The 25,265-nt window shown below is 39.9% G+C and overlaps 1 protein-coding gene and 1 long non-coding RNA gene across 4 annotated transcripts; one reads left to right on the top strand and one right to left on the bottom strand.

The window, feature by feature from the left end:
• Positions 1 to 6: 6 nt before the first annotated feature.
• On the top strand, positions 7 to 15,820 carry WDR75 (WD repeat domain 75). Of its 2 annotated transcripts, XM_051786645.1 has the most exons (21): positions 8 to 148; positions 305 to 434; positions 1,228 to 1,293; positions 1,927 to 2,020; positions 2,607 to 2,731; positions 3,071 to 3,141; positions 3,696 to 3,812; positions 4,386 to 4,474; positions 5,284 to 5,442; positions 5,779 to 5,838; positions 5,928 to 6,043; positions 6,538 to 6,710; positions 7,516 to 7,679; positions 9,880 to 10,063; positions 11,490 to 11,584; positions 12,006 to 12,101; positions 12,682 to 12,851; positions 13,437 to 13,496; positions 14,593 to 14,736; positions 14,817 to 14,908; positions 15,455 to 15,820. In XM_051786645.1, exons 1-21 carry the CDS (start codon positions 63 to 65, stop codon positions 15,660 to 15,662), a joined length of 2,499 nt encoding a protein of 832 aa, XP_051642605.1. In that variant the 5' UTR covers positions 8 to 62; the 3' UTR covers positions 15,663 to 15,820. The 2 variants fall into 2 exon arrangements, with proteins under 2 accessions (XP_051642606.1, XP_051642605.1); XM_051786646.1 differs by lacking the exons at positions 11,490 to 11,584; positions 13,437 to 13,496; positions 14,593 to 14,736; positions 14,817 to 14,908; positions 15,455 to 15,820 and having other exon boundaries at positions 7 to 148; positions 12,682 to 12,841.
• LOC127470788 (uncharacterized) lies at positions 6,400 to 23,472 on the bottom strand. 2 transcript variants are annotated; one of them, XR_007904398.1, is made up of 4 exons: positions 23,267 to 23,464; positions 22,601 to 22,726; positions 6,757 to 6,854; positions 6,510 to 6,623 (listed from the first exon to the last, which is right to left on the bottom strand). It is a non-coding gene; the product is annotated as an uncharacterized LOC127470788 (long non-coding RNA). The 2 variants fall into 2 exon arrangements; XR_007904397.1 differs by lacking the exons at positions 6,757 to 6,854; positions 22,601 to 22,726 and having other exon boundaries at positions 6,400 to 6,623; positions 23,267 to 23,472.
• Positions 23,473 to 25,265: the final 1,793 nt, after the last annotated feature.

The following is a 25,265-nucleotide window of genomic DNA, read 5'->3' as shown; positions in this document are numbered from 1 at the left end:
CGAGGCGGACGGGGAGCCAATAGAGAGAAGCGTCGCGCGGCCGCGGGTGCCGGCGGGACAAGATGGTGTCGGCGCGCGCGCTGCGCGTGGTGCGGTGCGGGGGCGGCGCCCTGAGCGGCGCCAGGGCCGTGTTCTCCGCCGACTCCAAGTGCGTGGGGCAGGGGGGGACGGCAGCTCCAAACCTGGGGCGGGGGGGGGCTCCCGAGCTCCGTGCCGAGCTCTGCCCGCCGGTGTCCCCGCGGCCTGCGGCCCCCGCGGGGCAGCCAGGCCCCTGTCCCCGCGGTAACGCCGTTTGCCCCCGCAGGTACCTGCTCTGCGCCTCCGGGGACTTCGTGAAGGTGTACAGCGTGACCACCGAGGAGACCCTGCGGCTCATGGGCGGCCACGCCGACCTGGTCACGGGCATCCAGCTCAACCCACACAACCACATGCAGGTTTGCGAGGGGAAGGTCTGGGTGGGAATGGGGATGGGGGTGCCCCTGGCCCTCTGTGCCTCCTCGGGGGCTGTCCCGGGGCTGGCTGGAGTTTGGGAACGAGCTGGGAGCGATTAGAGCATCGCTGAGCTAATGTTGCCCTGAAATCTGACAAGGACGGTAAATGTATGTGTTAGCTACAAGTGAAAACGTGAAACGTCACGTGGATTGCACTGGTTGAATGCAGTGACAGCAAAAGGGAAACGTCAGCAAAATTTCCGGTTCTTTGATGATTGAGGGGTTAAAAAAGCATGTGAGAAGATCAACAACACTTACTGTGGTTGGTGTTTGCCCCTCTCTATCTGCTGGTACAGATGGAGATTTGACTAAATCCCTTTAACTTGCTTAGTGGCTCTCACTGTCCCCAGCCTGCCTTCCCTGCTCATGCTCTGGCTCTCAGTTTACTTGAGCTTTTTTGGTGTCTGTATGTGAACAGCAGTTGTTTACCAAGAGAGACTGACCTTCGTATTAGCTGTGAAAAGTCTGATCCAAATGTTAATAGATGTTCACATAATGGGTGTCTGTGTACTCACACTTTGTGGCAATGTACATTTTAAACTAGAATGTTGTGCTTCCATTGCACATTCATTGAAGGTAGCACAGAACTGGTCTGTGTCCTGTGTTTTGGATGATCCAGTTACCTGGAATCACAGTTCCAATGATCAGTCTTCCAATTTTTAAGTTGTGATTTTATGTAAAAGCTGACTTCAAAATATTGCTTTGGCTTATATATTTATTATTTTTTTTTCCTCAGCTCTATTCTTCCTCTCTTGATGGCAGCATTAAGCTTTGGGACTTCATGGATGGGATTCCCATTAAAGTATGTTGAGTTATTCCCGTCAAAATTATTCTTGACCCACTAATTGTACACTGCTGCTATTACTACAAATGGGCACAAATCAGTCTGAGATTAAAGTTGTTCTGCCATTAACACAGCCTGAAAACCACCTATGGCAGTAATAGAATGTGGCAGTTGATGTGTGATGATGATGATGATGCAAATTCTTTTGTGGGATGTACTGACATACTGACTTTGCTCCTTGCTGCAGTGTGGAGCCCAGTGTAGCTCTTGGGGAACATGCTGCAGTTTGGGATATGCCAATTGGAATTGATGTAATGGGTTGAAATTGTGGGCTGCTAACTGTCCTCTTGATCCTGTTTTCTGCTAAATAGAGGCACTTCCCTATAGGTGGGCCTTCTGCTTTGTATTAGGGGTAAGGTGTCTTCAGATTTTCCAGTAAATCTGATGTCTCATATTTTACTAGTACTGTTTTAACATCTGTGTTAGTCCTTGAGAGAATAAAGGTGTTTGTATTTGTCTCAGAATCAAGATTTTTAGTCAATACATGAAGGGGTCTTTAAAGCACAGACGCTTTCCTTATTCTAAAAACTTAGCATTATTCACTGTTTAAAAGCATACAATAATTGTTGACCTCCTCTTTTTTTCCTTCAGACTTTCACTGTAGGATGCAAACTTCTGGCACTGTACACACTTGCCAGTGCTGAGGACTCGGTGTTTGTTGTAATTCCAAAGAAGGGTGAACGAGGTACAGTACAATTAGCACCATCCCTGTCACCTCAGTCATTCTCTGTCTGTGCTGCTGTCACATCAGTGAATGGTATGCTGCAGGAATGTGCTTTAATATGCTAATCGTGAAAATATTTCTTAAATCCTGTGGCAGATGTCTGTAGTCCTGCATGTCATAATTTTTTTCTGTTTTCATTCTATTGACATGTATTTGTCTAAAGAGTGCTTATCTTCACTTGTGAAGCATGTACTGCATGGATGTGATCTCGTAGATGCAGTAAATCTTAAGCAGTGCTTACAAAGGTACAGGGTATACTACTTGAGTTGAACATGAGTACCTGAGATTACCCTTCCACTTTCAGCAGTGTTAACATAAATAGACTTGTCCTATTTAACAGCATGCCTAGATATTTTTTAATAGGATTTTGTGTGAAATAAATATGGTTTAGCCTTACTCTGCACCATAATATACTGCTACTTCAGAGCAAGAGCAAATATTGGGCAACTCTGCTTGGTTTCTGCTTACAGTTGCACTGATACCCACCGTCTAGTCCTCGTTCTTCAGTACTACTGTTTGAAACAAAGAGACTTTTTTCTTTGGTCAGATACATTCCAGCTGGTCTCTGTGAAGCTGACAAAAGGAGCAGGCCAAGACCTGGAAGCCAAGGAGCTGTCAGTGGTTCTGGATGGTGTGGGGGCATCAGCGAAGCAGATTGCGTTTGGAAGAGAAGTATATTCGCCTTTGAGGCTTTTTCTTCTGTGGGGTGTTGGTTGGTTGGGGTTTTTTTGTCTCAAACTCTATGCTGTTTATGCCTTCATAAAACCAAGGATAAAACCAAAAGTAAATGAATCTGTGCAAGGCCTGGGCTTTATTTTATGCTACTACTATTTTATATGCTAATAGAAAAAAGAAACATCAACACTTATCACAGGAAAGTCTTTACTTAACGTCAGCTCATATGTTGTCTCCGGTGTTAAGCACTTTGTAGTGAAATGTGGTTCTTTTTTTTTTTCTCTTTCATATGTAAAAACATAATCTGTATATCCCACATTGTTTTACTCTTAACAGGGTGAATATGTGGCATCAGTGAAAGAGGTTAATCTCCAAGTTTATTTCTTTAAACGGAAACTGTTGAACAGGTAAGAATGTGAATAAAAATGTCAAGTATTGATTCAGTCCAATATATAAGTGTTTATTCACCAGTGATATGTGCACACATGATTTTGGTTTGTCAACAGCCATTTGGTTTTATGCTGGAGGGAATGTGGTCACTATATAAGAAGCTTCCCACAGAAGCAGACAGTGAGCACTGCAGTGGCAATGGTACCTTACCTTTGCAGCTCAGGGATGTATTTTTTTCAGGAAAATACTTAGGCTGATGCTGAACTGAAACAAGTGACATAGTTTGGGCAGGATCAGGGCATGGGAAGGAAAGGGGAGTAGAGGAGAGAAAGAAGCAAAACAATTTTCAGCTTGATTGAAGGCGAAGAATAACGAAATAAAGAGAAAAATAAGCCTGTCACTATTTTGTTGAGAGTATATATAACTAACATATAACTAACCATAACAACTTGGAGATGTTTAATTTTGCTAATCAGAAGTATCTTTTATGTGCTCTGACTGATCCTTTTGAAGGTTTTCAAAAGAACCAACCCAACTCATATAATTAAAGGTACTTCCTTAACTCTTGAAGGTTTTCTTTGCGTGCTGTGAAGACAAAAGGTGGAGACAATCAGTTCAGCTGCGTGGCGTGCCACCCAACAGAGGATTGCATTGCAACTGGCCATGCTGATGGAAAGATTCGCCTCTGGTATGTGCATTTTGATTCAACTGTACCCCATAAACTGCTCTGACCAAAGGAATTAAGTGAAACCTGAGCAAAGCAGTCTGATTTGTCCTTAGTGCTGCCATTTTCAGAAATCATAATGAACAAAGAATGAGCAATGTACCTGCAGTGTTGACATTGCAGGGGACAGCTTCAGTGTATTGTCAAATGGAAAAATATGCTTGTTAAGCTGTGCTCCACAAATCTAAACTTATGTGGAAAAAGTAATGCGGGAACAGCAGAAATAACACTTGATGGGCAAGTAGAGTCCTAGGGAGAGCACACCAGTGGAACTGCTTGATTAAAACCAACACACTGGCCAAGTTGCTTCCATGGGTGAGTTGCTCAGTACATCTAAAATGTGAGTTATAGATGACCAGGAGGGTGCTGAAAACCTGCTAGTGTGGTTCTTTTCCTCTGCATCACCTGAGCACTCAAGAAACTGTAGTCTAGAAGTTAGATGAGAGAATTATATACTTGATTCAATTCAATATTTCTTTTCCTTTGTTCTGTTTTTGATTTTGTGAGTAAAAAACTGTTCTGTTCCTCCCCACATAGGAGGAATTTCCACCACAAGAAAGAATACACATATTCCGCACTGCACTGGCATCATGATATTGTCATGGATCTGGCTTTTTCTATGGAGGGTGAGTAAAAGAAAAGTAAAAATCAAGACAAAACAAAGCAACCAAAAAAAACCCACCAAAAGCAAACCTCCATCAAAAAATCCCTTTCAAAGTCAAAGAGTTGCAGCAGGGAGGAAAGAATCAATACAAGTTCTAGTTTGCCCACTTATAACAAATTAATTTTTAGAATTTTAAATATGTCCAGGAAGGATCTAAAATAAAAATGGAAGCCGTTTTTACTTTTTTTGATGTAATTTTGATTGGCATTCATAATGTCAAATATCTACCTCTGTGGTAAAATTTAGAATCTAAACCCTGTTCTCACCTCTTCTCCCCCACCTCCACTCTCATTCCCTCTCCCTTTCATCAATAATACTGATTAGTTCTTGTCAGTCTTATTTGCATCCAAATAAAACAAGCTAGTCTGGTCTGAACTCAAACCTAGTGTCAGAAATACTTCACTTTTATCTGAATTGTGTGATCTGAACTATTCTCAAGGTATTTCTTAGTGCAAAGTACTTTTCAATGAAGGAGAACAATTCATCTGTATTCTAACACAAATACTCAGCTGATTCAGGAAGTAATGGGATCTACCACTCCCAAAGCATTGTTTGAGTTTTACTGTAGGCACAAATTCTTCTTGCTTAATCCAAGTTTCTCTAGCAGTTTAACATGGGATAATAAGAAACATATCTGTGTGTGTGGCCCAGGCTCGTGACAGTTTAAAAAGTTTTGAGACACTTATGTTCGTCTGTCATTGTAAAGGTATACACTGCTGAATTTTTGTTTGTAAGCAAAACCAGTAACTGCATTTTTATTGCTGGAAAAAGGAACCAGGTTGCTGAGTGGTGGAGTTGAATCAGTTCTGGTCCAGTGGCACAATGAGTCATCGTGTCAGAAGGATTTCCTGCCTCGTTTGGGGTCTCCCATTGAGTACATCTCCATGTCATCTGACGGCGCGCTCTGCTGCACCTTGCACACAGACAACAGTAAGCCAAAGCAAACCTGAGTGTCACTTAATGCAAAATGGAATGCAAATCTGTATGAGCTTTATTTTGTTGATTTCAGATTAATTAAACAGATACTGCATAAAATGTCAGTGCTGATGTGAAAGGACAGATGCTTGAAGTGATTTTTTTCTCCTGCATCAGTTCTGTGAATTTTCCTGGAGACTGCTGTAACTTGGCCTTCCACCCTGATGTAGGGGTGTCAAAAATTGGGAAAAGATACATTTGCAGTACAGTTGGTTGTGGTCCCTTTCCCACTGTGAGATGTGGTTACATTGCAAAAGCCTTTTGCAAGACTTGGTTTGGTTTCTCTTTCAGGAATTACAATAATCAACAGCAACCTAAGGTTTTCCAGAAGTATTCAAGGGCTAATCAAAAGTAAGTTCAATAAAACTTACCTTCCCTTTAGAGGATGGAATGTGTCACTTACCATCTTTGGTCATTTGTCACCTGATTTTTGTTTCCAGGTAGGGATGTCAAGACTGGCCTAGTGGTTGATCCTAGAACCAAAGCTCTGGTCATGAATGGAGAGCCTGGCCACTTGCAGTTCTATTGCCTCCAAAGTGACCAACAGCTGTTCAGTGTAAGTTGAATGAGCTTGTACCAAAACTTTTAAGTTCTTTAGTCAAGTAACTTGTGCATCAGAATTTATTTGAAGACTTAATGTGGCAAAAAGGAAAAAAACCCAGCAGCTATGTGGCAAGGCTGGATTCCAGGCTGAGATGTTCTTGCCTTTATTGCAAACTTTTTACTTGTTAAGCATAGCTAAATGTTGATAGTTGAAAAAATACTTCAAAACAGTGTGTGCTACTCCTGTTGAATGTCCAATTTCTAGGTAAAATCCCTCTAAATTATTTTTTCTTCTTCTTTCCTACACATAGGATCGCTGTGGAATGCACATGCCCTAATGATGCTTTCCCCACATGTTGGTTGTGTTGGTTTGTTTTTTTTTTATGTCACAGCCCAGTCAGGTCTAATTAGTGCTTTCAGAACATCCTTTCTCCATGGCTTTTTATGGATGGTATCTCTTACAGCTGCACTTGAATTTTGAAGTTTAATGTTGGCCTTGTTTTGCAGTTGGACATTGTGCAGCGCCAGTACATCCACGAGGCAGGTCTGAAGCAATCTGACCTGGTGAAGGTCGCATTCAGTGCCCAGGGAACCTGGTTGGCCACAGTAGAAGAGAGAGAAGAAGTGACAGACCCCGAGTTAGAGCTGAAGCTGTGGTTCTATGAGGAAGAAACACAAAGGTAACAATAACAGAGCTGGCTTTTTAGGTGTCAGTCACACAAATACCTGCACAGACGTGGTCTTGCAAAGGCAGACTTCTTCCAGATCAACTGATGAAATTCTGGGGCAGACTGTCAGAAGTTTACCGTGCACACTAGAAGGATCTGCAACAGCACACAGAGTTGCAGTAACTGCAGATTGGACATAATTGCTCTGAATCTATTTTACTTACAGTAATCAGACAGGCCGTTGTAATCATGGGACTTAAATTCACATATTTCCTCGGTGTTAAAAATCATAGACATGACAGAATAGTTTTATACCTTGTTCAGTTTTCCCACTTCTGTCTAATCCATCATTCATTGGTTAGCCCTTGTAGAGTACAGAAGATCAGGAATTTATTGTTGATTTTTTTCTTTAGCTAACATATGCATCTGCTTAATACACTTACACTAATTTTCTTATTTAAACAACTATATTTTCACTATAAATTGTTATTTTCCTAAAGAAGAAACAAAGCAAAAGAAAACTACTACACAGATCAACTATGGGACTGGTTTTCTAACTACTGGAAAGACTGCCCAGAGTTCAGGCTGAATATTTGAGACATGCTTGCCTAGTGATAGGTGCTGAGCTACAATCTCTCTTGCTATATGGAAGTGATTAGGGAAATCTGATCTGTAAATGTGATACCATCTAGCTGTCTTAGACAGAACTTCTTTTATCCCTCGTCTGCCTGCCCATTCCAGAATCAACTTAAAACTGAAGTGTTCCCCAAGTTCCAAATGAAATAGAACGACAAGCTTCTGTTTTCTTTTCCTACAGCTTTAAGCTGAATACTAGGATAAATACACCCCATGACAACCACATCACAGACATGTGCTTCCGTGACATGGGTGAACTGGAAGATGACTCTCTGATACTGGTAACAACTGGCAGAGACTGTGTGTTCAAAGTCTGGGTGATGGTAGAAGACACTGATCCAGAAGGCAAGTATGGTCAAAACATAACATACTCTTACTTGCCACCTTGTAACGTAGAATCCTGAGAACATCCTGAGTTGGAAGGGGCCTACAAGGATCACTGAAGTCATGCTATAGAAATTCTGACCCTACCTTCATCTGCTCCGTCCTGGGCATTGATCTGGTTCTGCTGCTGCATGAAGTATTGTGTTCTCATGAGCAGCCTGATGGAGTTCTGTCACAGTTTTGCAGTCTTATAGATTGATATGGAGGTTCCTGAAGTAGCAAAGACCTTGCTGAGCCTGCTGCAGAAGGGAATGGCAGCCTGTGTTGATTGATTAAGGGATTGTTTGTGGTAACAATTTCTCCATGCTGGGAAAATGGATTTTTGTCATTCTTCTGGGTAGACTTTTTTCTGAGACTTCTGCTCGAGGGAGCAGGATACAGGAATGTGTTAAAATAATAGCACTTTGCCATTCTGCAGCTCTGCCACTTCAGAGTTCATTTTTTGAACATCCTTCCTTCCCATTAGATAGTTGAACATCTTAGAATGGGTATTTAGCATCCACTTCCAAGGTACTTTAAATAAGCAAATTTCACCTCTTGATGGTGATGTTCACTTGTTGCAAACAGAACATCTCTGGATGTGTATTGCCCTGTACGCCTTTGGATGTAAAATACAAAAGATTTCCACTTAGTAATTTCTTTTTACTTGAATGTTATTTTGGTGCCAGCCACACTTAAATGAGCTGGAACTTCCCTGCCACTTGGGTGTCTTGTCTTTTCATGTTCCCAGAGAGCTGTAATAGTGGTCATGCTGAACTGCTTACGGTTTAGTAACCTGTTTGTCTTTTCATGGGCAGGTGAGAACATGTTCACAAGTGCTTTCGAATCACTGAGGTTTCCATTTGGAAACCTTCCTTTGCCAAATTGACTTTCTCTCTCCAAGCTCTTTGCTCAACTGTGGCTGCTGATGAGAAGGACAAAAGCTTGTGTTCATTTAATAGCAACTCCCTCAATGATATCTGAAAGTGTTTGGGTTTTGCTTTTTTTTCTGTAAATTATTCTGATCCTAAATTATATTCAACTTAACAAGCAGCTGCTTTGATCTTCGAGTATGGTGTGGGTTGGAGATGAAACCTAATGGGGTTTGTTTCCTTCCACAAAGTAGTTTTGTATCTACTGACTGGCCTCATCAGGGTTTTTTTGTGTGTTTGGCCTCATCAGGGTTTTTTTGTGTGTTTGTTTTTTAATGACTACAGAGTTCTGTTCCATGGCATATGTAAAAACACAAATTAGTGCTGACTTCTGTGGTGTATTTGCCCAGCAGGGACAAGGTAGGAATGCTCAGGGAGAAAGGCTCAACATGCTGCAGCTTCTGTGCAGCAAATATTGGTAAACTAATGAGCTCATACGTTGAGTACCTGCTGGGATGTTTTTAATTGCAGTAGATCTCTCGCTGTGCCTCTAGATGGTGCCATGCAGTTTGAAGTAGCTAATAGTTTCTGGCTCTTTTTTACAGGCAGGTCTTTTAATCATCAACTTGTAGCCATTATATAAAGGATAGCTTAGCATAGGGTGAACCTCTTTTCCTTTCTTTCCTCATCCTACTCATATGTTTCAAAAGCATGCTGTGTGAATTATTTTATACTGGGAAATGTATGTTAATGTGGTAAGTACATCACTTTGCTTCAGTTTATTTTATGGCAGTTTTCAGCAGTGGGAAAGGTATCCCAAAGGAATGCACTGGCATGTTAACCAACACAAGGAAGCATGCTGATGGGTCACCTGGTGGTCCTCAAATCTTCTGTAATGAACCATGAGCTTTGCTGTACTCAAATACAACCTACGTTCAAATTTCAAGTTCATGTTCTTGCCAGAGTTTTAAAAGAACAGTATGTTTGAGAACAATAAATGCTGAATCTACTTGAGTACCTTTTTTATCTGACACCTGCCTATTCAAGAGCATAGTTAACAGAGTTGGCAGAGTAAGCATGGATATTGTACCATGTCAGGCTCGGGTTCACTGCTCAAATGCAAAACTGAGGGCAAAGGAAAACCCTACCAGATGTTTCTCATAATAGAACAGGACAGATTCTCTGCTCTTCCAAAACATAAACCTTCTGAAACAAAACTGCCTTGCTCTTGAGCCTATTTTGCAACAGTAATACTTGAATTCCTTCTTCATGTACAGACTTGAATTAACTGGCTTGTTCATTCAATGCAGCACAGCAAAGTGTGAGCTGGAGCTGTGACTTTGTAGGCAGCTACCACAACTACCAAGCTACTAACTGCTGCTTCTCAGAAGATGGTTCTCTGCTTGCTGTTAGCTTTGAAGAAACTGTCACTGTTTGGGATTCTGTCACTTGGGATCTTAAGTGTACGTTCTGCCATCCACCTGGAAATATAAGGTATGTTTTTCATCTGCTCTTTTATGTCTCGCTTGCACCCTCAGAACAGAAAGAATCAATTCATAGTAGTCCAAGACTTTATATATATATATATATATCCATAAAAACGTTGAATTTAACAGTCTTAAGTTTATATATAGAAAAGACTCTAAAATGGCTTTGAGGTGGTTGGTAACTTCCTGTTAAAAATAAGATCAAGCTTTTCAGTTTCTTCATCTTACTTGCTTATGCCTCCTGTATCTCCCATGCTTAAATATGTGTCACACAGTATGTGTTGATAGCCCTTCTCTTTTCCCCCATTAGTCTAGGGATGAATCAAAGTACTGAAAAAGTATAAATGCAAAAAGTTTGTTCTATATTCGTGTACGCACACATACAAATAGAAATTACATCAATAAATCATGATATCATCTCTATTATGAAATATATATCTTGATCCTCTCTAACCTCTGTTGGGAAATCCATGTTTGCCTGGCAGACTATCCCAGCATGCTCCATTGTGTGCCCTCATGATAAAACACACCAATATTGCGTGGTCACGATGTTTTAAAGACTGACACAAAGAGTCATAGAAGGATACAGAGATTTCTTGCTTCCCTGTTTTTGTGTGTATGTTTGTAAGCTTTTCTTTTGTGCTGTGAAGTCTGTTTTGTTGATACTTGTGCTCTGAGATTAGAAAGGGAGAAACATGCTTCCAGAAGTGGTGTGCAGGAAAACTGTGAGAGGCATATGAGCTTGGTATAGTGGCAAGCTTTTCCCAGACTAGCTGCTCCTCTTACAGCCTTTACTCTGTGTTATAGTAAAAGGAAATAAATTACTCTAGGAATATATTAAATTACTGTATTAAATGCATATTTTCAAAGGGCTATGCTTCAATATACAAATTCTGTCCCTTACTGGCTTTTTTTTGAAAACGTTTTATCATTGGAAACCAAAAGGCTGTTCTGGCATTCTCAAACAAGAGACTGAGGAATTAAAATAAGTGGAAACAAATCACATGCTTTTTTCAGTTGGAGCAGCTTATAATAACAGCTTTTTTTTGACTACTCCTCTCTTTCTAGTTCTTAGAGCAATACTTGTGGTTCTTCAAATATGGAAGTTACTTTCCAGTCTCAATGTGAACGCTTACTATTACATATGGGTTTTTAATTTACTTAAAGCTTAAAATCCCTCCTTCAAATCATAATGCTGTAGAAACATGTAATCCCTTTAGATTTATGCATACTTTTGAATCTCCCAGACCTATCTGATGGTTTCATGTGAAGTTTTGTGCCACTTAGAGGTGAAAGCAAAAAGCAGGCTTGATTTAGATATCAGAACTAAATCTTAGCTGAATGTTTTTTGTGAATGGTGAATCATTGCTAGATAGAGAACCGAAGATGAACTCCGAAGGTCACTAACTTGTTTTGACTTTTTACTTCTGTAGGAACATCTGCTTTGGGAGACTAACATGTTCCAAGTACCTTATTGGTGCCACTGATTATGGCTTTCTGTGTTGCTGGAACCTGCTCACTTGTGCATGTAAGATCAGCTTGAATGTGTGCTAGAGTAACTTAATACTTCAAATTATTATGAAACCTTAAAATAATTCTAGTTTGATTCCATACTGACACACTACAAAATGCTTTGTGGAAATACGGTGATTTTCCTATTTCAGTTAGGATAGTATCCTGTCCAGTGTGCATATGCTTTGTGTGCACGTGTAGAGCAAATTCTAAGTTAGATGTTGATAACCCAGTAACAGGTAGTACTTCTTACTTTTGTGTAGAAGCTGGTGGTATTTGTGTATTTTCATTCACCAGGGAATAAGTGAAGCTGCATGCCTCTTCCAGTGGTTAGGGCCCTGTGTGTTGTTTCTGTTTGACCTTTTGTTTGGCAGAGTGCTGAGGTAGGACTGAATGGCTCCTTTTCACTTCTGCCTCCTACTTTGCTTGCTTTCCAGTGGAGTGGAGTGCCCACCTCAACATCGTAGTTCTGCAACCCGATCCCCTTTCGGAACATATCGCTGCGGTCTCGTGGCTCTCCAAAGAGTCCAGCTGTAAGTACAAAGGCTTCTTTGACAAGTAATAGTCAGCAGAATTTAAACTGGGGAAGCACAGTTTATGGAAAAGGTTTTTCTTAGAATTCAGGCTGTGAAAGCTGTAAGATGGACTTGAGTCTGTGCTTGCACCTCTGGATACTGAGCCACGTCTGGCAGCAGCCATCAAGTAAAGCATGTTGGCTCCTCATCTTTTCTTCCAGCAGTTAGATTCTGGTACAGGATATAGCTCAGGATTAATCAGGTTTTCTGGGTGAGGGTCTGAAACGTTCTTGACCCTCTCTTGTAAATGCAAAACTGTTGCTGAAATATACAGCTATGTTTTAGAGCTCTGACTATAAATTAAGATAACTCTTCCTAAAGCTACTGTCCTGCGTTAACTTCTAAGTATGTTGTCTGGAGTGGAGTACTGTGAAAGGTTCCTTCCACTATGCTTAAGGTTATCCAACTCTGTTCCTGCAAACTAGTGCTTGGAGGCAATGCTGTCCAGCCCTCACTGGCTGTGGCTGTAGGGCTTTGACAGATAACCAGGAAGGTCAGAATTTCATGATTTAAAGAGAAGACATTCTTGGTTTTTCAGTGTTTGTGTTTAAACCAAATGAGCCACGGCCGATCTATATCCAGAGAAACCTTTGTAAAGAAAAGATCCTCCTTGCTGCCTTTGTTCCAAGAGATGAACCTGAAACAACTGGCTCAGAAAAATACCTTTGGCTGAGAAGATCCCAACTATTTTTTCTTACGGATACACAAGTAAGAAACTGTGATTAGCAGGTGGTTCCTGGGGAAAAAGTATTTTAAGTGTGGATTGATACAAATTCAGAGTTGTGCTTTAAAGAGTTTCTTTTTGTGATTTCAAGTCAGCATAAACCATGCTTTGTTCTTTATTAAAAGCTTTCAACTGCCAAAACAGCCTAAGCTCAAAATTACTTACTGATTTTCTACTTCCAGTAGTTTATGCTGCCTCACTGATATGAGAAACTAGATAAAGTGGGAACATTGCTTATACTGTTTAACTTAACCACCTAGAAGCTGTATATATTATTGCTGATTATACAAATGTTCCATCTGATACTTAGTTTTCCTTGTAGTTTCTGGATGGGTGTGGGGGTTTTGTTTGTTTGTTTGTTTGTTTCCCCAAAAGGTTTATGGAACCTCTAGGTCCATTCTTGCTTTCTTTCAGTTTCTTTACAAAATAAAGAGGAAGAGATGTGTTTCGTCTCTCCCACTTGACTGATAGAAACTTTAGGTCCAGTTGGAAGCTTCTGTAGGCAAGGTATGGAAATGTGGGAAACAGTTTCACCTGTGATAACTGTGCTGCATCCTTCTGTATTTTAGGAGCTAATGACACTTAGCACAAAGCCTTTGGGAGAACAGCTTACACCATCGAGCAAACAGGTACCTGTCATGGAAGTTCTGACAGAGCTGTACAGACCAGTTCAAAATTCTGATGGGGTTCATTTTGTTGTAGTTGCATTCCCTTCCATCATGAAAATGCACAGCAGATCTTTAGCTGGAGTCACAGGCATTTAGGTGTGGGAGGAGTGATCTGTATTTGATTACTTTTTGACAGAATTGCTGTTTGTAAAAATCTTTTTTAAAAGTATCAGTAAGCCACTCCCTCCTTTTTCCATTTCCCCCGAACAACAAAAAGAAAAAGATATATTTCTAAAAGATTCAGGTTACACAAATGAAGCAAAATGTTTGAATGAGCTCTTTGCTTATCTTGGTTTCTGTAACACTTGGAACCTTGAGTGTGGCCTCAACTGTGCTTCCTGATGAGGATGAACAATTGTCAGTCAATTGTGACTTATCAGTGAGAAGGAATTCCAGAACTGCATTCCAGTATGTACTTCTGTGGAGAAGTAGTCTGGGAAACTTGAGGTTTTTTCTGAATTCATATTGAAGGAGTGTGTCACACTCACTGAACAGACTAAAACAGCAGCACTTGATTGATTTGGTTGGTTACGTAAAATAGATTGAAGTGGAAACTAGTATCTTTCTGATACAAAATCCAGTGGTGATGTGGGCATAAGCAATGAGATTCTTTGGAGGGTGGGGGAATAATTTGGTGCTTGGATTACTGTATATTGATCTAGGAAGGTGCCAAAAGGCATGGTGCCATGTTTTGCTTCCTGTTAAATAATTGAACGTCTCTGCAGGTGATGCTGGGGTATAAACAATCTTGTGGTCCCAAGTGGAATCTGAAACTCATACTTAGCTTTTCTGGCACATGCACCAACTTGCATATTTGGAAATTAATGGGTCTGTCAGCCAACTAAAATCTGGTGTTCTGGAGAGTTTTGCAACCCTCTGAGTAGGATTCTCTCCAGCTGCCTGACAGAGAATGAGTGCAAAGAGCCACATAGCTCAGTTAAATTTGAGCGTAAAGTTTTGTCACCTTGGGTTGGTTCTGAATTTAGCTAACTTTAAATGAGATGGAACTTAGATTTGTGACACTAAAATTCTACTTGAAACTTCTACATTTTTCAAGCTGGCAGTAGAAGAAAGTCTCCCCGTGACCCCGTTCAGTTTGCTGTTGGGAAAGCACAGACGTCAGCAATCACAAGAGGATATAGACCTTGGAAAACTAGTTGTTCATACTAAGCATGAACAAGCTTCACCTGCTGTCAAAGAGGTAGGAGTAATTACATTAAGTGTACAAACAAAATCATGACAAACAAAACCTTACATAAAGCCTCTGTTTTATCTTTTCAGCTTTTGCACACTCCAGCACACGTTTTGCCATCTGCTTCTTTCCTCTGCCCTATATTTATTAATTCATTGCTCATCTCCAAAGAGAACAAAAGGTAAGAGAAGTTCAAGAACTCTCCTGTTTTAAATTATGTACATCCTTGTTTAAAGTGTAAAAGCAGTTTTCCAACACTCTTCATCTATTCACTAAATTAGTAGAACACTTTATTGTGGCAAGTGTTTTTAAAACAATGCAGTTTTGGGGAGGGAGGTGGTCTGGCTGTTTAGTGTATTGGGTCTTTTGGTGCTGTTATTTTTGCTGGGTTTTGGCACAACATGCTCATATGCAAAATGTTGCCTTTGGTACTCAAATGTTCTTTATGAATTTAACTTTATTCGTGTGTTATATTTGGAGGAAAAAATACTTTGTATAAGTTTACTTAAAACAGAGGACAGCTCTTTGAAAAATGGCTTGAAATTGAGATGGTAAAAGAAGTATAGTAGGTTTTAAGTAGCCTGACATGAAAAAAAAAAAGAGATAAATTCTAATATTTACTTAATTATTTGCATGATAACTTACCTCTCTCCTATAAGTAAGGAGAGTATAGTACAGTACTACAGTATGTTAAAGTACCCATTAATTGTTTCCAATCATCTTCCAGTACTGAAGAAGTTGCTGATGAAGTAGAAATGGAAAGTGAAAAAACAGAAGATGATTCAGATGAGGAAAGAGATGTTACAGAAATGGAACAAGAAGATACAAGCCATATGGAATTATTAGGAGAGATAACATGTAAACTGTCTAAATCCCAGGAAAAAGAGCTAAGAAAAATAAGAAAAATGGACTACAGTTGGATATCAGCCTTCTAAACAGACATGTAATGTTTTTTATACTGCAAGCTTAACCTTTGTGGATTCAATATTCTTAAAAAAAAATCTTTCAGGCCCTTGGGCTATAAGTTTTAGCAGCCTCTCTTTCCAAAGGAAAGCAAAAAGGGGGGCAGGGGATTAAATTTTTGAAAAGCTGATTCTGCTCCTATTTTATTGCTGATTCTCTGTGACCTTAGAAAACGTTTAACCTGGTCTTGGGGCTTTTTTTTTTTTTTTCCCCTTGCAAGTATATTTAAAAGGCTAATAGCAAAACTGAGTTCATTATCTTGTGATCAGTGAGCAAAGTGACAGCTCAGCTGCTGAAAACCTCCCCCACTGAGGCCAGGCTAATGCTGCCAAAGCAACAGCAGCAAACACCTTCAGTTAGTGAGACAGCTTAGTTCAAGGTCTGGCAGGGGAAATCAGGGGTCTGTGTGCAGGTGACAAATCTCCTCACCAGAAGTTCCTCTCCAGGCATTGAGACAGGTGACAAGTGGTTTTATATGCCTGATTTGAGAATACAGATATTAATGTCTGCTGGTGTATGGAGATTCTCAGGCAGGGGGTACTTCTGTGTAGCAGAGCATAATGGAGCCTTTCCAAATATGAAGACCACTGCACCATGCAGAAGGAGATGTAACCTCTCAACTTGACAGCCAGCTTAGTAGGCCTCTCATGCATCAGCTCGAGTTCCTGAATATCACTCAACTGTACATATCAGAGTGTAGAGTTAGTTTGAAGTAGTAAATTTGAAGGCCTACAAATTGAATAGTCTCCTGTGGTGTTGCAGTATGAAGGCAAGCAGATGGAAATGGCACAGGTCACTAAAAGCTCTCAGAAAACAATATTATGCTAAAACTACTCAGATCAAAATGGTTGGAAATGGGAGCAGATCCTACAACTCTTGTCAGCAAAACCCATGTTCTCCCCACTTTACGTCTGCCTTTAAACTGAAAACCTTTCCTCCCTCTCCTTTCTTAACACCATATATTGGAAAATGATTAGCAACAATGCTTTTTACTTTTTTGGGGGGGGACATATCCTACAATGGGCAAAATCTGTCACTTCTATCATGAATAGAAAACACTGATATTCATCCTTAAGCATCAAGGAAAGCACTTCAGGAGGGTTTTGCTGGAAGGTTTAACTTCCCACATTTTAACATGAATGCAAATGTTTGCTTCCAGTGAGCAGTGCTGACAAGTCATACAATAAAGTTAGGTACCATAGCTCTTTAGACTATTTATTTATTATGGCTGTGAGGCACATTTTCTTCAAGCATAGATTACTTACATAGGACTAATATTACTGGGAATTTTAAGGGAAGTTTTTAATATTTAGTCATTTTGCTTTCTTATGCCTTGGTACAACAGAAAAATAGCCTTTTAAAACCTATAAAAGTTTTTCAAAATTAGTTTGCTTGTAAGTTCATGTGCTTTTATTTCTGTCTCAAACTTACAGGGAGAGGAAAAGGAAAACAAACTAACCCTGTCACAACTACAGCCAGTTTTCTGCTTTTTTTCCCTTTTTATAACAGCTGTTTAGATAACCTTCTGGTATATGTAGCTGAAGCAAAAAAAAAAAATCACAGCTGCCCAAATATTATGCAATTCTTATTTCCATCCCTTTATCTGCAGATCTGAAACTGATACAGCCTTTTCAGAACCTTGGACCCAATGGATTTTTCCCTAAATGAACAGTTTCAGCAGAATAAATAGGGAAAACGTGTTAAGACCATAACTGACAAATGGCAGGTTTCGAAAGCTCAGAGATGTTAAGAAATAGAAAGTACAGGTAAAAAAAAAATTAGTAAACATTTCCCCCCCTCAAAACCTGCACTACACTAGGAAAGGCACACTGAAAGGTTTTTGTCTTTTTTCTTAAATAACATCAGACTTCAGCTCTGTGAGAAACAAGTGTGAGTTGAGCAGGGATCTCTAAGTGTGTTGTTTCAAAAGCACTGGCTGCATCAAAGCCTGGCATGGTGTTACTGTGTCAGCAACACTTGGGGTGGCTTTAGAGGTGAGGGGAAGTCCCAGTATCTGTTCATGTGGGGTTTTTAAACTTCACATGTTCTTGTGAAAGTCAAGTGCTTTCCTGGAAGCTAACCTGGTATTAACAAGAGAGAATTTAGATGCAATTCTGCATCTGAAGGCACAATTTAGTTTTGTGTCCAGGCAGTAACACGTTGTGTTACTTCATCAAGATACAGCTTTTAGACGTAACCTTTTGTCTTTACTCACTTTGTTATCCCTGTACCTTCAATCTACTGTGCAAAATTAAACAAAGAGAGTCCTCACTTTGTAGTTTTGTGTGTATGTTTTTTCTACTCAAGCAGGAAATACATTTCTGGTTACAGCTTTTACTACATTTAGTAGGCACATTCTGACCAACCATTTTAAAAATGGCTTTTGAATGATACTGCAATTACAATGAAGAATTCAGTAGGAGGGCTGCTATTCATCCACCTGTGCCTGCTTGGGAATGCTTTATATTTAAAATAATTCTCTGCTGTTCCTCAATATTTAATTATTTTTAAATCACATGTTTCTCAGTGGCCATGAAAGGTCTCCATATTTATTGTGACATCCTAAATCAAATCTGAATTTGATTTTTTGGCTTCTGCTTTCTGATTAATAACTTTGTTATTAATAACTTTGTTATTAATCAGAAAAAAAATGACACAAAAGACAATAGAGAAGGAGATTGAACTTAGTCTCTTGATTCCAGTTACATGATAAATACAACAGGTAATAAAATACCTCTGCACACGTAGAGGTCAGTGTTCAATACCTATGGGTGCCTCTTGCATCACTGAGGACTGCAGTTTTCACAGGAGCAGTCACAGCTTTATTTAGGCTGAGGGACAGACCATGCAAGGGTGGCAGGTGCCTAGAAGGGGACTTGTTTACTTCCCAAATTTTCCACTTGGACAAGTGGATCAGATGAACATGAAAGCCTGAAACTTCAGCAGCTATGAAAAGCATTATAAAAAACATAGGCAAAGCCTTATGGATTATATCATGGCAATGGGCTTTGACTGAGATGCTGCTTCCCTGTGACACTGCTCAGGTGCTGCTCTAAATGCAGAAGAGGTGACCAGTAATTGTAACCCATTTGTTGCAGTCAAGCTTAGTTCCACAGAGACCAAAAATCACTGCTGCGCATTGGTATTTTGTGGCCCCAGACTGGTTATTAGTTAACAGCAGCTCCAAAACACACCCTGTCCTTCGTGGGCAGACTTGGCAGGAAAGCTACTTTAAACGCTGGTGTTGATAAACAACAGTTGCTACATTTTTTCGGGTTGTTCAAGAACGGTGTGTTTGGGGGGGGGGGGAAACTGTAAATTGTGTTTTAGGATCACTCGGATCTTTGTATTTCAGCCTAACAATCATTTGGCTGTCTAGCCTTGGGGAGGCTCTTTTAGATGTCTCAATCTGCCAAATCCCAGTCTGTGCTGAGCTTCCTAAAGCATGTGCTAACAGCCAGAATTAGAATCAGCAGAGAATAGGGCAGAGGAAAACAACAACAACTTCAAATATAACCCAGAGAGACTTCAACAGATCTTCTAGTCCACCCTCCTGCCCCAAAGCAGAGTAACTGAGTTATATTTATTTTTGGCAGATATTTGTCTGATTTTGAAAACTCCTGATAAAAGCCATTCTTTGGTCTATGTAATCTGTTCAATGCTTACCTATTCTACAGACACAGTTTTTCCTACTCAAAGTCATCTTTCTTTCCTGCAAAATTCCTATTCCATTCTTTGATAACAATCTTTAGAAAAAAAAGAAATGAAAGCATGCTACTCTATTGCCTTTAAAGAAAAAAAATCATCTCTCAACCTTTCCGCTTTTGCTTTTCTCTGGGCCCTTAGCAGCATCAGAATTATCCTCCAGCCCTTCTTTGGGCTAATTGCCTACAGGTCAAGTATTGTTCTAAATAATTTATAATTTCAAGGGCAGAACTTGTCAGGGTCATTTGATATATTTCTGGATAGTCCTAAAGCCTGTTCTTCCTCTGTTCTGGCTTGTACTTCTTGATTATTAGCTGATGTATCCAAGTCTTTTTGGGGTTGGCAGGAGCAAAGGCAGCAGTTTATAGCTCAGCTAACACCCTGGTGTTGGCAGCTAACACCTCTTCTGATGCAGAATCTCTGCAGGGCACCATTTTCTATGGATACCTCAGTTCAGACTGAACAGTGCAGGCATTAGCGGTGGCCTCTGCACAGCATTTTTTGGCGAGTTAAGTAGTGGATTGCAATGATGTAAACTGGAATTTAGCCAGGGCAGCAGGGTCACTCGCCTCTAAGGTTGCAAAAGACATTTAAATAATACTCTGAACAGCTCTGCATTTTAACTACTGCACTAAGAGCATGTAAACAGGAGAACTTGTCATAACAGAGTGTCTTCACAAGATGAAATCATTATCAGATGGCAGAAATGAATGAAATTTGTGTTCCTGTAAAGCTAACTCAGGATGAAATCCCTACTCTTCAGGAATCACTGACAAAGCACCCTTTGACTTTACAATCCAGAAACTTCACAAAGTCACATAGCCAACAACGAGGTGAAGTACTAAACCTTAAAATACTGCTATAAGCAGCGTTCTGAGTGTAGTTTGTGTAATTTGCAAGTGAACGTAGCCCAAGGTATTTATAAAGAACTTCCTGCTAATACGATTTGTAATACAGGAATGAAGCCCTTTAGGGAAATTCCATAGTGTGGCTGTAAGGAAAGTTACCACCCAGCTCTAGAACCTGCATATCAGCACTTCCTGAGGTTGTGGGTTCTTTCCTCAAACGCTTTGAACACGTAAGTGGCCACCATGGAAAGAAGCATTCCCACCTTCCAGCTAACATCTGCTGCCCACTTCTGCATCTCCTGTGCCAACACAAGCTGTTATTGCCTTTGTGGGGAGCGGGCTGGGGGAAAAAATCTGCTTACAACAAAACCCAAGAATACATGAATAAATAGTTTAAGATGTTCACAGAACCACATTTCCACTGAGAACAGGGAAGGATTTTCTTCAAGATGTTTTTGTGTGCTCAGGAGATGAGGTTTTAATGTTATACACCCAAACCCCCACTCTTGTCACAGAGTCTGTCCCTTGTGCCAGGGGAGCTGCAACCACACCTAGAGCATTCCCAAGAGGTGATTGTTTGATGTGATACCCAAGACAGCTCAGCTCCCATGCAGCAACTCCTGGTTTTTCCTTGCACCCTCTTCCTCCTCTTCCAAACTAATAGGTAAATAAACAAATTTCAAATGAAGCAGTGGCCAGCAGTTCAAAGAAAATACTTTTAGACTGATACTAGCATGGCACTGAACTTGCTGAGGGGGGATATTCTCTTAGCTTCTAAAATGAAATGTTAAAGAATTATGAGGTTTTTAACATGTAATGAAGTATCACTATTGGAGCCATGACCTTTGTCCTCTGCTGACCTTTGCAGATGCAGCTAAGTAGCTAAGAATTAGGCTTATCATTCAAGAACAGACTCTGCAGCCATTAACTTGTCTAATTTCTTCATGGGAGGAAGAACAAAGAAATAGGTAGAAGGTGCCCAGAGAAGCAAGACATTTTTGCCAATTTTTCCAAATGGCTTTCTTATACTGCTAACTCCTTTATTTTAAAATAGCACAGAATTTAAATTATATCAGCCATAAAGCTGGTTATCAGTTTCTGTTTTTGATGCCTTAAATTATGTTTGTTTGCAATGCTACTTAGTCTAATATATTTTTAGATTTGAGACTGTGATCAAAGCTTCAAATGCCTTGGCTATTTGATTTCCTCTAATGACAAAAGGAATTTTAATTTCTTCCTCAAACCAGTAAAACAAGCCAACAAACAAACAAACTCTACATTATCTGAGATGTCATCTCTTTCATTTTTAGTCACTGACTTTACAAATAGTAAAGAAAAAGTGACCTGGCATTCTTGTAAAGTTTGCTACTCAAAGGCAATATATAATTTTCACCAAAGTCAGACACTTCTGCAATGAAAGCTTTTGTCCAGGCTAAGTTTCCTGTGCTTTGAGCTTCCCTGAGCCCTGCTCCTCTCCTAATTTCAGTCCTAGCTCTTCTAAGGAAGAAATACAGGGAAAGCAGGGGGATCTTTCACAGTCTTCCTTTTCCACTTTGAAAATTAAGCTTGATGTAGCAACAAGTTTGCAGCTTTCATTAAAATTATGTAAAGACGAGTTTTCAGTATGAAAGACAACTAAAACAGTTGAAGACCTGCCTCAGAAGGTGGATCAGAGTGGGTTTGTCACCTTGGGCTGTGTGTCCTGAGACCCACCAGGAGCACACACACTGTTGCCATCACGGCTGCAAAGACAATGAAGTGCAAGTCCCAAAGTGCTTCACTTTAACCTCCTTGTTTTTCATGTGAGCTGCAGATTGCTCCATTTCCCACATCCCTTCAAGCTCACAGAAGAAAAAGTACCAAAAATATAAACAGTAAAAAGCAGTGCATGTGCTCTTAGTACAAAGAGACTATTCAAACCCTGAAATATCCCATACATGAAAAGAGCTCTTTTTTGGTTGGCATAGTGCAAACGAAAGCTGGATTTCTGAGAACTATCACATAGGCTAGGAAAGGAACATTTTCATAGTGCTTGCTCCCTCAGTCCATACAGTATGTTATTTCTGGACTGCATATTCTGTGAGTAGGCTCAGGACACAGTGACAGTTTATATTTCCTTTTCTATGAAATCCACTAGCTGATCTCAAGGATTAAATGGAAAGAAAAACTCACGTCACTTGCAAAATAAAAACCCACTTCTAAATCAGCTGGTTTAGAGGAAGCCAGAAAACCACCCTGAATACCCATCAGTGCAAATCTCCTGGAAGCCCATATGTAACAGCTTTCCTATTAACCACCAAAGAATGTTCAAAAAACATTTCAACTCTCAATAATGCAATGTAAGTAGAACTACTTACAAAACAAGTAAATTCGGGCTGGTGTATACAAGTAGTGGATGTTTCCTGCTGCTCTTCGTAGCTCAGTAATAAATCAAGCCACTTACACAGTTCAGGCAAAACAATTCAGTAGACCCCACAGAAATGCTGCAAAGATAGATAGATAGATGATAGATAGATAGATAGATATAGATAGATAGATAAAATAGATAGATAGATAGATTGATAGATAGATAGATAGAACACAGCCATGCTTGAGACTTCGACTTAGACACAGGTAACATTTCGAACACAGATGTGTTAAAAAGCTTCCTATTTACAGTTTTAAAGAAAAAATATTCAGAAGTTCTCATGTAGTTTTTCAGACTAAATACAACCGTGTGATGTATAATATGAAAATCTTACACCCAGAGAAATAAATCTTAAGCATGCTTAGCTTTTTGTTACTCAAATTTCTCAAAAGAATGACTCCACAGACACTCACAGGCACCTGCTTGGGTTGCAAGAGTAGCATCAGCAAGCAAAGGAGCAGCAAAGGGGGACAGACTTAAAAAAAAGAAAAACATTCCTTAAAGCTTTAGGAAGAAGAAAAACAAGAAGCTGTATGCACAGCCCAGCATTGCTAGTTTTCCCATAATTTTGTGGCTTTGGGTTTCGCTTGATCTCCAATGGCTGCTTTTCATCTACCTGGAGCATTCGCGTCTCTTCTCCGTGTGAATTCCCCGGTGCCAAGCCACAGACTCCTCTTCAGAGGGATGTTCATGGCGACTCTCTCCTCTTACCAACTGCTCATCTCAATTAACCTCCTGCAGTGGGAACTCCCAATCCAACAGGGCCAAAACTGGCCAAAGGGTTCAAAAGTTCTTTGGAAGGGGAGGGGGGGGGTGAGGGAGACGCACATAGACAAATCGCAGGAAGTTTCATTTTTCTCATGGAAACCAACCTAGAAATCAATTCTCTCCTTTTGTGTAACTCCCTCCTAGGCAATCATGCCAAGTGGGAGCAGCAGCTGCCCTGCCTTTCCCTTGTACTCATGCACTGGGCCACTGGCAGTACCAGGGATGGAAAGGGATCCAGGTGAGCGTGCACAAACGAAAAGGGACAAGAGCCTCACAGTGAGACCCCACTGACCTGAGGACTTTAAAATATCCTCAACAAAAAGAAATCTAACAAATTCAGTCTAGGTCATAGTCTCTAAATTAGAATTAGAGAAAGCAGAAAGGAGGCTTCTTGCAGACACATCAGTTGCATTTGAAAGGTTACCAACATTTCACAATCATTTTCTTACAGTAACTCAGATTAGTATAAAGATGCTCAACCAGAGATTGTCCAAAAACTTCACAAGTGGAACATGGCAGATCACACAATAAAAAACAACACTACATAACAGATTAAGTTTGACTCTGGGCAACAATTACTCTGGCTTTGCTTTGGTTTTGTTTGTTTTTTTTTTAAGAAAAATTTCTGTTGGTGTAAGGCTCTAAAATAATAATATGACAATTAAAATAACAGAGATCATAACAGATGAAAGTATCCAGACAGCAGATGCTAAAGAGAACTCTTACAGAGGAAATTTATAAGACTTCAGTAAATCTGCAGCAAATAACTCTCAGTTCTATAGTCCTCCAACTGATAATCCCAGCAATAAAAATTAAAGTAAACAAGGATCTTCCAAAAAAAAAAAAAGAGAATTAAAGATTTACAGAGAAGTAAAGGGTCTCCAAAGGAAGATATGGATAGCACCTGGAAACTGTTTGGTTCTGTTTTAATTTCCACACATAAGCAGGCTCTGGCCATCACGTCCCTCTGTGGTTCTCATACCGAAGGTGCAGCTTGCACTGGCAGAGCCCTGGCAGGAATTGTGACCTTCTCTTGTTTTCCAAGCACGAACACTTTTCCCATGCACAAGTACTTGCTGATCAAACAAAATGTAAGAGACATGAAGGGTTCACAGCTACTTGGTTCTTGATATCCATCTCGAAATGTGGAACAAGCCATTGTGCTCTGCTTAATGTGCTAAAGATGCATTACAAGAAAACACACCCGAGCTGTACAAGTAGGCTGCTTTCATTAAGGAATCTAAACCATGTGGTTGTTTTTGACATGTTTTTTAAAAGAGATTCAAGAGTTACTAAGAAACCACATCTAGACTAATGCAAATGTGGCTCTGATCTAAATTAAGTTTAAAATGTGAACAGCTTGACAGAACTCCGAAAACCAAAACTTTTAATGAGTCATTTGTTATAACTCTTTTCTCCACAGGAAAAAAAAAATCTGTCCACTTAACAATGGGGATTAGGTCAATTTTCCTAACATTTTACTGAAATAATCACTTTAATTGTCATTTTCTTTTAAGTTTCATAATAACTGTAGGCTCAGATCTATAGAATTTAGTAAGAATGAAATCAGTAGGGTTCCATGGAAATGATCTCGGAATCTTTAGGTGTTGTTATTTCTCAAGAAATTAGAAGAATAAGGAACTCCCTAGCAAACATTCAATTTAAAATGATAAATTGAAAAGTCTACCTTTTTATTAGATCTAGTCAACATTAATTATTTCTTAAGTAGAATCTGAATGGTACAAAGCAGCTTTTTTTTATCCTGTGTTCATTTTCCAAATTCAATTCAACTATTCATTAATGAGATCACACTGAAAAGAAAGAAATGTGAACCAACCCATTGTGCA

The sequence above is a fragment of the Manacus candei genome, unplaced genomic scaffold (assembly GCF_025592945.1).
Source record: "Manacus candei isolate 608988 ecotype Guabito, Panama unplaced genomic scaffold, ASM2559294v1 h1tg000023l, whole genome shotgun sequence".
NCBI lineage: Eukaryota > Metazoa > Chordata > Aves > Passeriformes > Pipridae > Manacus > Manacus candei.
This window is presented reverse-complemented; position numbering and strand designations above follow the sequence as displayed.

Excerpts from the sequence above, each read along its gene's own strand:
- WDR75 (XM_051786645.1), top strand. The coding sequence starts at position 63 with ATGGTGTCGGCGCGCGCGCTGCGCGTGGTGCGGTGCGGGGGCGGCGCC. Across the intron at positions 2,732-3,070 it reads AGATTGCGTTTGGAAGAGAA|GGTGAATATGTGGCATCAGT; the intron begins GTATATTCGCCT and ends TACTCTTAACAG. Across the intron at positions 5,839-5,927 it reads TATTCAAGGGCTAATCAAAA|GTAGGGATGTCAAGACTGGC; the intron begins GTAAGTTCAATA and ends TTTTGTTTCCAG.